Below are 13,588 nucleotides of genomic sequence, written 5' to 3' on the forward strand. Positions count from 1 at the left end.
ATCAAAACACATAATAAAATGTACTCTAGTCTAGTTACCTTAGCTCCGTAGCACTTGAACTACCCAATCTAATTAAGTGACTCATTCCACTGGCTGAGGCTGAAGCAGTGGCTCGGAGTCCAGATGATCGCCAAGACGGAGACTACAATAAGGAACATCCAAACACGGAGTGTCAGACAAGTTCAAAATATGCGTGAGATAGCAATTCTTAGCCTTGTACAGCATAAGCAGTATCCGAAATACTACGGAGAATACTTTTGAAATTGCAACACCGAATTACTCGTACCTTAAACTCTAAACATAGCACCTTGTCGCTACAGGTGTTTCATTTGTATTCAATTCACGCTTGATTATTTTAATCAAAGTGGTATTAAAAAACGGAAAAATGAAAAATTTGTCATCTTCTAATTCTCTTCATAACAGCGACATTTTAAGCGATAACATTTTTCAGCATGGATTTACAACGACAGCTAATAACTCTGGAATATCTAGCAGACCCGAGCGAGATCAACAATTAGCCTGGATTGAAATTGCGGTTCTTGGAATTATTTTCTTTACCGCCTCAATCGGCAATTCGGTTCTTGTTATGGTGCTCTGGAGGAAAAGAAAAAGGATGTCTAGGATGTACGTTTTCATGATGCACCTCAGTATTGCTGATTTGGTAGTGGCAGGCTTTCAGGTTCTTCCTCAGCTTATCTGGGACATAACGGACATCTTTCTGGGACCCGATTTTCTGTGCAGAGTCGTCAAATACTTGCAACTCGTCGGGATGTTTGCTTCGACATACATGACTGTTGCAATGACTGTTGACAGGTTTCAAGCAGTTTGTTACCCAATGGTGACTTTCCAGAAGAAAAGGGCTTTCTGGAATGCAGCTATTTGTTCTAGCTGGTGTATAGCTTTTATTTTTAGCCTGCCACAAGTGTTCATATTCTCTAAAACGGAAATCTCTCCTGGAGTCAATGAATGCTGGGCTCAATTCATAACTCCCTGGGGTTTAGAGGCTTACGTTACATGGGTATTCACAGTTATATTCTTTATTCCCACTATTATACTCATTATTTGTCAAGTTCAGATATGCCGAATACTTCAAATGAACATACACGCCAAAACGCACGGGGATATACTCAGACATAACCAGATGCAGGTGATTCCTTCCAGAGCTAGCAATTTCAACTGTTTCTCCAAAGCAATGATCAAAACGGTAAAGATGACGATTATAACTGTAGTGGTTTATATTCTCTGTTGGGCTCCTTTCTTCGTTGTGCAACTGTGGTCTGTTTGGTTTCCAAGCGCAATAACAGAAGGTGAGTTACATATTTTAAGCACACTCGGGAATCTTATTTTTTCAATGAACAAGTACTGTAGTAGTTAATTACATTCATGAAAGTAGGACGAAATGCTCGTTATTCTCCCATTGTCTTTTAAGAATTAACTTCTACTTTTTGCAGTCCGTGATCTGGCGAAACTCCTCAGTCTTACCTTCAGCAGTATACAGTAATATGACAGGTAGTTTACACAGATCGTCAGATCACAGATTTATTATGAATACAGGGAAAAACAGTTAAAAATGATAAATAACGTTTTTGTTACGTCAACTTGATACTTCTGCACCAAATAAAAACGACAAATCTCGTATTTTCAGATAAAGGTTTTTCAGATGTAGATACAGTCTGAAATGATGCCTTGAGCTCTTTACACTTTGCGCACCGCTGACGAACACAGGTAGGGTAAGAATTTCTGACAGCTGTGAAAATCGATGTTTTGTCTGCAAGAGATACATGATTTATCGTTTTCGTGCTGAGATATTAATCGTTAATAAACATCCATCTCTCCTCGGGGCATGGTGTTTAAATCGTGTTCATGATTTCCAAACGCGTTTAGTGTAGAACTAATGTTTTTTTTTCCCTGCACAGCTAAATGTTAGCATAGACCTTAAAACATTCAACTATCGCATTAACAAGGCTGAACTAAACACAAATACAGCACACAAACAATTTCCTGGCTTTTTAATTTAATCGAGCTAGAATTTAGCTATGTAATTTACACTTCTCTGCACTAAATGAGTCAGTGGTGTGAGTCATTTCTTTGGAGAGATGAACTGTGCATTTCTGCACCTTGGAAAATCAGCCAGTGCCACACAGTTTGTAGTATAATTTTGCACGCGAGCTGGGTTTCACGATTTCTTTATTGTTGGATTTATAATTACGTGTTTTACTCTCCTTATTTTCAGGTATTTAATTTAATAAAATAATACGTTTTGGAAACAAAAATAACGCTTAAATCGCGAATTACCCGCTTTAAAATGAGAAAAAATGTACAGACACTATTATTTTTACGTAATGTCAGTACAGCCTATTTTAATCTAGTGGCAATACATGTTTTTAATTTTATCATGGGTGTTACACTCATTTGCGGAGAGCTGAGTGGTGCATGAAGGTGATTTGTGAGGGAGTCAAAACGACCACAGAATCTTTTTGACTTAATGGAAAAACCATGTGTGTATTAAAAGTATATCACCAAAGGTTTCCTATGGTTGGGAAGACTGGTAATCAATATTGAAACTGTGCATGAGCAAATTACAAGGTCGGTTAATGTGCAGTTGACAAGAGAGGCAACATACCTCCGTCCCTCAGGCCAGACATACATACCCTAAATGATCAAAATACTAGACAGAACCTAGGCAGCATTTGTTATAGCTACAATGAAGCATTTAATACTTGCTTTTTCTTTTACAAAGCTGTTTCCTGAACAGGTCATAAGCTTTTACATGTAAAATGTTTACATGTAAAAATGTCAAGTTACAGGAAATTAATGTTCCCAATGCAAAGTTTTGCATTTTTTAACAATTTTAGAGGAGTGAATTGCCTTTTAAACTAAGGATGGGTGTATACTGTATGTCTATCAATTGATAAACTGCAGAATTGAAATGTGTATTGAAGTTACAACAGTGACAAAGCACACCTATAGCAGCGGACTACACAGGTACTAGGACTCTTCTTCTGGCAGATCCCCCTGAGCCACCAGTGCAACCACAGAAAACACAAGAAAGTAGTTTGCATATTAGCTTTACTTAAATACGTGTAGTTGCAATAAGGCAAGTATCATCGGATACATGGAAAAAATATTTATTACATTTCCCAAGTAACCAGAGGAAAAAGAACAAATATCTAAAGGAGTGCTCTTTGTATGCTGCAGTGTCCCAGCTCTCTCTATCATACTGTATGTACAGTTATACAAAAAATAACTTCCGAAGAGCACTACTTTCCTGAACTGGACATACTTAAACCAAAAAATCAGGGAAAAACATCTGCTCTGCTCCAGGTTTCTCTTTCGTGCTGCTGCCTCTGTACTCCCATGAGTACTTACTCATCTCAGTCCACCTATCCAGGCATGCATCCTTCTGCCATAGTGAAAAAAGAAGAAAAAAAAACTCTGCAGTATTTTGGTTTCTAGCTTTCTCTTCAGGCCCAATAAAACCTATGTAACAATATTCCATTTTACTTCCACTGACCTGGCTTAACGCAACAAAACAGGGCAGAGAAAGAGAGAGCGCTCAAGCCCCTGTACTGTACCTCTACTGTTCAGGAATCTTATATTGCCAGAACATCAAGGCTGGTATGAAGATTATGAATGTCCAGGTGATCACAGGGGAGAAGCAGACACCACAGTGGCTATTTGTGGACCACATTTTGTATGCAGATTGCCAGGTGTTATAGTCTTTACTTCTTCTGTTTTTTATTTTGTTTCTGCCTCTCTGTTTCAGGTCCAGTCCCCACTGCTTCAGCACCTTCACACACCCCACATGCCACATCTGACTGCATGGCAATTGATTGATGTCTAGTCAAACTGGACAGGTCAATCACTTAGATGAAGATTGCTGGCCGCTGTATTGTTCATGAAAGGGCAGCAGGAAGACCTTTAAAATAGAGTGAATCAGACACAAAAGAAAAAAAAACACCATACCCAACAAAACACTGGCAATTTTGTGCCGAATTCAAGTTAATATAGCCCCCCAAGTCATTGCCCTTCTTCCATTTTTGTCATTCCATGACATAATAGGGACTCCTCTGTAGTGATAAGTGAGAAACAGGTTACTTTATTTATTATGTGTTCAGCAGAGGATTTAATGTTTATAACTGGGGCATAGAATTGGTAGCTCCGAGGAGTTAAAGGGATGTCACCTGACAAAAACCAAAATACATTTTGAGCAAGAAAAAGAGCAAAAGTTCACATTTTTGCATTTTACACTAGTGCTTTTTGGTAGCTATCTCAAAAATACAAAATAATAATGATGACAGGCATGAGTACTGGAATCAAGATATTTATATTTCGGTGGGCTAGATTGCAGTTTGATCTCCTTCTGAACTTTAATTTAAAACTCCCTTTCAGTAGTTTGGCAAAATCTGAATTAAGATTAAGTAAAGATGTAATTTGAATTAGGCTTACCCCCAAGTGTCTAAAGGAATGACAACATCTCCATAAGGCTATCAGAACCCCCTTATGAAGCAAATGGGATCACTGTCACGGACGTCCAAAGGGACTAACCGTGGGGAGCAGGAGAGAGGAAAAAGACCCATATGCGTAGCGGCGAGATGGGAAATTAATGCAAAGAGTTCAGGAATGCTGTATAGAAACCTATGCCCTCAGGGAGCGGACGTAGGGCGCCCTGGTGCTAGGCGGGTCTCAGGACATCCGAACGTCAATGCTGAGCGAGGACAGAGTGCAAGACCCGGAAATATATAGCCCAAGCGAAAGAGAGGGACAGGAAGGACAGCAGACCGGAAACTAGGGACAGGACAGAGAAGGAGCGCCCTCTGGCTGCAGAGGGCGTGACAATCACATTATGCCAGTGCAAAATTCTTAACTTGCTAAAAATTAAGCTGAACTTATCTTGGTTAGTGGTTGGATCCAATGGTGTGGATCCAATAGGAGAATACTACTCCAGTCCAAAGTGATTAGCCAGAAAAGTGTTTGGCACTTAAGACAGTATTTGTTAGTGCATCTCAGATTGTGGTACTGGAACTTCAGAAAGAAATAGTCCTTGCAGGGTTAGGTCACTAAAAGGAGTGTGGCAGCACTTTCAAAGTGTACATTTGCAATTTGATAAAAATGTGATGGTAAGGGGAAGGTGTTTGGATGACAGAGGTGTTTCTGCCTTTTGAAGTCTTATGAGGAGAAAACTAATTCTATGAGGACAGGTAAGGAATTTCCACTTAATTAAGCTTTAAATGAAAGTCTGGGAGAAGGTCAAACCCCTATCTCACTCACTTATACTACCAGCCTACTGTACATATAAATACTGTAGCCTATAGACCTAACGTGACAGGGCTGATGTGTTGTCGGCTCAGGGGAAGTGAACAAGAAGATTGAGAGCATCGTGAGGGCTTAATGGGAAATGGCTCGATGCCCTTAGAGTAAGAATGGTGAATGTGAGGCTGGGCTGGGCGTGTAGAAACAAAGCCAGGTAAAAGAGCTGTTGAAGGGAAGATGTTTGCTGCCAAGGCAGTGAGCAGGTGGATTGTTGACCACGATGGAGGACAGGTGAGCAGCCATGATAGAAGAAAGAGAAGAGGTGAAAGTGCAATAGGAAAATGGTTTTGGAACTAGAATCATTGTGGGTAGGATTCCAGGCATTAATGAGGGGCCAGAAGGAGTGTACGGGTGAGAGAATAAGAGTGAACCAAGTAAAGAAGGCAAAGGGCTCATTGAAAGTGATAGAAGTACTGTATCTGATGAAAGGTCCATGGATGAAATGATGGGACAGGCTGGAGGAACTGCCTTGAGCTGGGTGTCATAGCTGGTCAACTGGAAGACAAAAGGCAAAGTGGAGCTGCTGTCTGGAAGGGTATCCACAGATTGATGGCTAGTGGAACCATGGACAAACTGGTATGGTTAATGTATCAAGAGAGACAAAGGCCAGATTGTGGGGGTCAGCTGCCAGAGCAGTGGACAGTAAGCGGAGTGATGGTGCAGACTAACACTTACAGGTACTTACAGGGATGCTTGTGGAGCTGGGAAGACAAAGGGCTAGTAATTCAGTAAACGATGTGTGGTGTGAGGTCTGACTGAGGGGTACCAGCACCCAGGAGAAGTGTGTGAATTTGATTTCTTTCAGAAATACTTTCTGTACTTATACGTACTGTAGGTGAATGGAAGTCGGTAAGGATAGGGTGAAATCTTCTTCTGAACTTTCTTTAATGACACAGAAAATCAGAAAGGAAGCAACACAGCCTTTTAAAAGTTAAAACCCTGTAATTGACTTTTTTTTAATTTAGTCTGTGTCAATGTATTTCTTAAGTTGATAGACTTCATTAAGAAAAAAGTTTGAAATAATGTGTTTTATGCTGTAATATTTGGTAGAAACTCTTTGTCCAAATCTATGTTCTAGAAATTCTGAACCTGTTCATATATTCACAATATGCCTCATTTTAACAATTAATAAATAGTTTAGAAAAAATCAATTCCTAACATTACATCGTCTCCATGAATTTATATTGTTAACACAATGAGAAAAGTATGCATTTCTGAAAGAAGATGCAAAAGGTACATGGTACAGGGCTTTTCTTGTTGATGACAAACCACATATTGTGCACTGACTCCCGCCCCTGTCAGTTTCAGTAAAGCAAAGACACATTTATGCTTGTTCTTATGTATGTCCTGTACTACCAGTTCCAAATGATTGAACTAGGCTATGCATACTGTATATACTGAAATTATGAAAATAAAACACAAATTATTTTTATACATGTATGTTTTTAGAAAACAGAATATACAGATATTGGATATAAATTCATGTTTTTACCATGTTGTCATCAATTTTGATGAAATAATGATTCATTGCTCACCATGATAAAGAATTTCTATATAACTTGTAAGTGTGTATTTGCTTTTTTATGGAAATTGAATGTGAATTTAGGAAACACATTTTTATTATTCCAGGTTCTGTGTTTACAATCATCATGCTCCTGGGAAATCTTAACAGCTGTGCGAATCCTTGGATTTACATGTATTTCTGTGGCCACATACCATGTTGCAAAAAGCACCAAGGCAGCAGCTCAATCCGGGAAGATTCTGTGATAACTGCCAGCATCAACATCGGAGACAAAGGCCCTACAGACCATTCCACACCGCTGTAGACATTTCTGGTGTGGTGTGCCTTACTGTGTCATCAGTAGTACACCTATGCTGCAGGCTCTGTGGGGCTCACTCTGTGAAAAATCGCAGATGCCTCTAACAAGTGCACGTTTTTTGTAAGTTTGAACATTATAGCATTAAACCCAATTCGCTTAGCATCTGGCAATTCCAGACAATAGATATAAAAAATAAGTAACTGGCTAGTCCTATTGGTTTCAAACATGGCTGTAATATTGCTGATTTTAATTAATTTTTAAGAGTGGGTATGAAATTACTGACAATGTAATTAGTTAATTGTTTTCATTGGAAAAATAATTACAAATTGGAAACAGAATCTGTTAGAGGTATGAAATATACACACTACAGTACTACAGTTTCAGGAAACGTGTTTAGGTTGTATTTTTCAAATTTCAGATAAAATCATTCTAAATGTTTTTCTAAAGTACAGTGTTCTGCAGATCTAGTATATTAAAGTAGTCTACTAAAGTTTGCAAAAATAGAAGATAACTAAAAGTAGCTACGGTAGTTTGTAACATAGTGCAAGTATGTTACTCCAGACTTATTTACAAAAACGCTAGGTGATGGGTCTTTGTTATTAAGAAAGTCCCAGTGAATACATTTTTGAGGTTGAGTTATTATTCTTTTGAAGATGATATTGAGAGGAAGCGTGCTGTTTCACTGTACAGTATGTTTCTTTTACACTAAATACATTGTTCGCTCTCCATACAGTACTGTATATATGTATTATAAACCTTGTGAATTTGTTGTATCACTGTTTTATTGCAGATGTAAATGGCATTATATTGAAATATGACATTGTTAGACATGTTTTAAAATGAAATTATTTCATTTCTGCCAGTGATTTACAGTTATGTTTTGCACTTTGTGATGTGAATTGAGAAAAAAGTGTCACACTAAGAAAGCATGCAGGTGTACTATATTTGAATAATATCGCTCTACATTTTTGCTGTAACATTTTTGGAAATGTTTTGCATTTTGTTGTTTCACAGTGATCCGCCACATATATATTTTAGCTTTTAATGTCCAGTTTTAAATGCCTTGATATAACATCTGTCTGGATTACAATGACATTGGCCTTCATTAAAGCTGTTTGTACTCCTGTAATTCTTCAGCTGTACAAATACCTTCAGAATGTTAACAAAATAATGAAAACAATGTATAAAATTACACATATTGTAACTTATTTTGTTTAGCTTTTCTTATGGGCATGGAAAAATGTGTGAAAAAGACCGTATTCATTGCTATAAAAATAACAAAAACCTGACATAAATATCTGCTTTTGATTTAATCTAAAATGCATGATCTGGAAAACTAATTTTTAGTATTTATTGTTCACATATTGTGAATGTGGCAACACATTTTTCATTGATATATCATTAGTAAAGCAAAAATATTTTTGCTACAACTTTGTGTGTGGACAGCCTATGTGAAACTGCAAAACAAATGAAATACTGTAACATAGCAAATTATCCTAAAATAAGCTATCAATTCATTATAGAAGTCTTTTCTGTTTTATCTTTGTATAATCATTAAAACAGTCCCTTTGTTACATACCAAAAGATCAAGATAATTTGAATTAAATGAAAACATCTAATGTATTATGATTCTAAAACCTGAAATGTTTCTGCTTAAATTTGTATGTTTCCAGCTGCGGTGCCTGTAATGTTCTAGTCATCTCCATGTTTTACAATATAAGGTGGATGTACTGTATAAGACAAGTATAGATTATCATTCACACAGTGAAAAATTCAGTATTTCAATAGCTGATAAAATAAAGTTTACCAAGGCAATGCTGTCACTTTCAGCAATCTATCTGTTCTTTTGAAATCTTGCTTATTATTGAAATTCCACTTGCTACTGAAATCTGAACAGTTCAACTCTATTTTATCTATAACCCTAAAAGTATTTCATTTTTTTCATGCTCACACAACTGATTAAGTGTGGAATGGAAGTAGAATGTAACTAGTCCTTTGTTCTTCTGAGAGTGTTCTGAGAGAAAGGCTTGATGCTGGATGAGCCATGTGACATTCCCTCCTGTTGGACACTGGTTGGTAAATGGAAGAGAATGTTGTCTCAAGGGAACATGCAGACGAATAGCTGAGAAGTCGATGAAAGCATACAGCCTACATGGGATTTCCATCCCCAGACTGAAAACAGAAAATCTAAATATGTAAGACCTACAATAAAACTTTAACAAGACTGGGGGTTCTTTTGCTGCACACAGTCAGGTGATATAATAAAGGTACCATACCATTCCCGTGTACGATTATCAAGCAATATCATCATGAAGGAAGATCACTTTAATGGGAAAGAAAAACACGACCAATTAAGAATATTGAATTAGTCTAAAATTACACAATTGACCAAACCTCAGAGCAACCTTGCAGAGACTTAGCAGAGGACTGTGTTGTTTGACTCAAAATAAGTTTGGAATAACTCGTGCAGAACAGAACAGGCTGCAGTACACAAGTTTGTGTTAAGGGACAAGTGGCTGAACTCAGTCATATGATTGTTTGGTCATTACTGCGCTGTGGTTCATGATAATATGATAACATCCTAGAGGCTGTGGAGATAGACAGGCACTGATGCATCATACTGTTCCTACTGCCAAACCAGAAGACAAGCCCATGCATTCTTTAGCTAATCATCGTTCTCAGCAGTGATCTGTGTCCAAGCAGACTACCCCTATGCCACTGAAGTCATTTTAGCTTACAGTTAACAACAGCCTAGGAGGCACTAAAACAGTACTATACACTGTACAGTAACTATTATTACTTTGAAAATAAAAATGCACATAAAAGTCCCAGCAAAAAATGAGACTGTAGCTGACTATCATTGCCAAGTCCTCAACAGGACTGTTGCATCCAGGAGATGTGGAGTCAGTTCAAAGACAAATGGCCTGTTACTGGTTATGATGAGGACCATGAAAGTCCTCAAGTATATTGACAGGCTAAAAGAACTGAAAATTTTAGTCTTGAACAGAAAAGAAACTGGGCTAACCTGATTCTTGTATTCAAGATCTTCGACAAAATCAACCCAATGAACTGCCATGGAATCACATTTTCTGTACTCTGGTCTAGACAGTGTCTGGGAGCCTTACACTTCTGAATGATCAACATCCCCATGCTAATCCTGATCTGTGTCTTTATATAACTTTGTGTTTTGAAAACTCCTTGATCTTCATGGTTGAATCATTGCTTGAAATTCACTGCCTGACTGTGAGACCTTAAAGAGATAAATGTTTTTGTTCTGAAAGTATTGCTTACAGAGGTTACTTAAAATTGTGTGGCTTGTTTATACAGTACCAGTCAAAAGTTTGAGTACTGTTCTGAACATATGGTGCTATTTGTGTGAAGGTTGTATGTTCTCCCCATGTTTGCATGGGTTTCTACCAGGTGTTGCAGTTCCACCACCAAAACAAATGAAAAACATACTGGTAGGATAATTGACTTCTGGGAAAATCGGCCTGCTTTCCAACTGTTGATTGCTGGAATAAACTGTGGCTCCTCCACAATCCTGAAGAAGCAGTTAAAAATGGATGGGATGAATGTTACAATAAAGGTTTTGCTAATGATGGCTCTTACAGACAATAAAACATAAGTGAAATGGAAAAATAAGCAGAAATGGTAAAGTGAATGCAAGCATATCTTGAATCTAATTTTAATAAAACAAGATGGTATATGCAAGAAATGTGTCTCTTCATCCCTCATATCTCTGCCTTTGCAGCCAGCTTTATTACTTGATTATTTCACCTGTGCTAGTACCCAGCTGCCATCATTGGTCAGATCTCATCATTAGGATTGGAAAAAATGAAATATACTGTTTGAAGAGAATATTAAGAATTTTTTTTTTCATTTGTTCTATAGCTATTCTAACACTTCTTAGGACACAGCTATTTCACTGTCAGGATTTCTGACACCTTAATTTTCAAACAAAGTCAAATCAATAAATTAGACCTTAAACAAAAAGCAAAATATTATACATACATGGAAAACAAATATGACGACAAATCCCTTCGCAATGTCTTACAGATTCTAGAACATGTTCCATAACATAAAAGAGGTGTTTCTGATACAAATGTATTTAGATATTTTTAAGTAAGCCTTGTTATGGCTGTGGCTTTGAATACTGTATGTGCTTTCTTACTACAAGAAGGTAAAAGGCTGCAAATACAGAATGAATAGCTTTGGGAAAAATATGTTGCAAACATTTACCTTAGAGGTCTACCTATTAGGCTCTACCTAATAGGTCACAGACAAATCAGCACACAAGATTTTAATTAAATAATTTTGGCTGTGTCATATCATTTAGCAAAAAATTTAACTGAAATGCAAACAGTGCACTTCACCTGGTTTCCCCTGCACACTGAAACACAGTGGACTACATTTCTGAAGGATTTCAGTTGTGTTAAATTTATTGTACATATTTCAGAAAGGAAGAAAATAACTCATGTTACAAAATGAATTAATTTACAGAGGCTATAGTTTTTTTTACAAATTCTTTTGTGTCTTTAAACTTCATTATGTTGGTTTTTCATTAGAAAATAAACTGTTACAAAATTGGGATGATGGTTAATGTCTTATAGATATAACTCATTATACTGTATACCGTAAATGTTTTATGAATGATACACATATAGATATTTCATGTCTACTTTCAAATATATTTGCCACTATAAACCTCTATTATGTTGATGGTTCAGTCTTTGCAAATATTAATAACAACTACGATCAACCAGCATACAAGGCTAAGAATGACCTAGAATTCCAAGGTTAATATCCTTTAATATAAGTCCCCAAGATGGACCATAATATTCCCTGACTGAACATATTAGCTTTACTTTCCCTAAAGGGGTGTACTTCAGGTTGCTTCTCACCAGCCACTAAAACGTGTGATTCGTTGATTTAATAAGCACACTAAACTAATTTCTGTCACCCTGTCTATGGGTTCAGTGCAGGATATGTGCTTGCCTATGGTCCCAGACTCGGACGTTTTGATAATTTCTTCAGCGGTGACTTTACAAAGGTTATCATTTATTACACCAAAAAAATACTTTTGTGTAGTCTTTTAAAATTGAAATTCAGAAGGAAGGTGTTTCCTATAACATTAATTTACTTTCAGAAGTAGAACACCATTTGATCTCCCCCTAGAAATTATTTTAGGGTAAGTAGTAGGGGAAGTAGTGATGGACTGAGCTGATTAAGAATTGGTAATTTACTGAATTGGTTCTTTACTGAAGTTTGGGAAGGATAATGACAGACAAGCTAGTCTCAGCCAGCTCTTTTAAATCACGATCATTGCTGACTTTCACTACATACTGTATCTAACTCTTTGCACATACCTGTACCTTTTCTGGCAATTTCTGCATTCATTCCTCTTCCACCCTATCCACCTTAACAGCTAACCCTTGGTAAACTCCTTTCTCTGAATGGGGATCAAGCCTCCTCATATTCTGGCCAGAAGGCTACCTGTTAATAAACAATAAATATTTGCAAAGCATCTGATTCTTGGATGTCATTATTGCTTGTGAAATAAGCATTGTGAACAAAAGAAATCCAGGTATTGCTGAAGATTTTTAGCTATGATTAAAGTTTACTTCAACTGTTGGATACATTGTCTTAACACTGCTCTGATAATATTGCCTGTATAAATTTCAAATAATTTGAATACATGGCACTGAATTTAATTTTAGGCTACAGGGTAGTAGAATTCTATTGTATTTTTTATAATTTAATATTCAAGGCAATGCAAGACTGAGGTCATTTTCTGATTACCATCAGATAGACCTGGTTACCACCTGCAGTGTTCCTACCTGCATTTCCTTAATCTGGGCATTTCAGACTATTTAGACATGTGTTGTTATCAGTAGGTTCTATTATCTTTTTTCACATGCAAGTGTATTAAGGTATGTGACATCTACATCTATTATTTCAGATTCATTTTTTGAAATAATTGTATACCCTCTTGTCCAATGCCACTAGTCAGCTAGTACTGAGGATGCCACTATACTTAAGAATTCCACCATTGTGCTGTTTTAGAAAATAAAAAAAAATCCTTTATCCCATATTATCCTTGGCATAACAGCCAGCTTTACCATATAATTTCTTGTCAATGTAATCTATTATTTTTATATATTATATATCATTCTTTATATTGTTATATACTATATATCATTCTAGATATTATTATTATTCTGTTATTTTATATAATATGATTATAAGAAGAGTCTCAGACGCGAGAGAGAGAGAGACATTTAGCTTGTGTAACGCCCACGTGTTTTATGTTATATAAGGAAATAAAATCACAGACCTCTACCTGGTGTCCCTGGGTGTTCATTTGACACAATGCAGAGGAAGCCGTCCGCTACATCAACATCACTATCTGTCTATTTCATAGCCTTCAAACCATACCACCATCACTATAGTAATGT

General features: G+C 36.9%; 1 protein-coding gene across 1 annotated transcript; it reads left to right on the forward strand.

Moving 5' to 3' along the window:
• The first annotated feature begins 207 nt into the window (after positions 1-207).
• Positions 208-7,169, forward strand: LOC148654907 (arg8-vasotocin receptor-like). Its single transcript, XM_088644844.1, has 2 exons — positions 208-1,307; positions 6,943-7,169. The coding sequence occupies exons 1-2, from the start codon at positions 386-388 to the stop codon at positions 7,137-7,139; spliced, it is 1,119 nt and encodes a 372-aa protein (XP_088500970.1). The 5' UTR covers positions 208-385; the 3' UTR covers positions 7,140-7,169.
• Positions 7,170-13,588: the final 6,419 nt, after the last annotated feature.

This window comes from Lepisosteus platostomus, chromosome 9, assembly GCF_059453375.1.
Source record: "Lepisosteus platostomus isolate fLepPlt1 chromosome 9, fLepPlt1.hap1, whole genome shotgun sequence".
NCBI classification, from domain to species: Eukaryota; Metazoa; Chordata; class Actinopteri; order Semionotiformes; family Lepisosteidae; genus Lepisosteus; species Lepisosteus platostomus.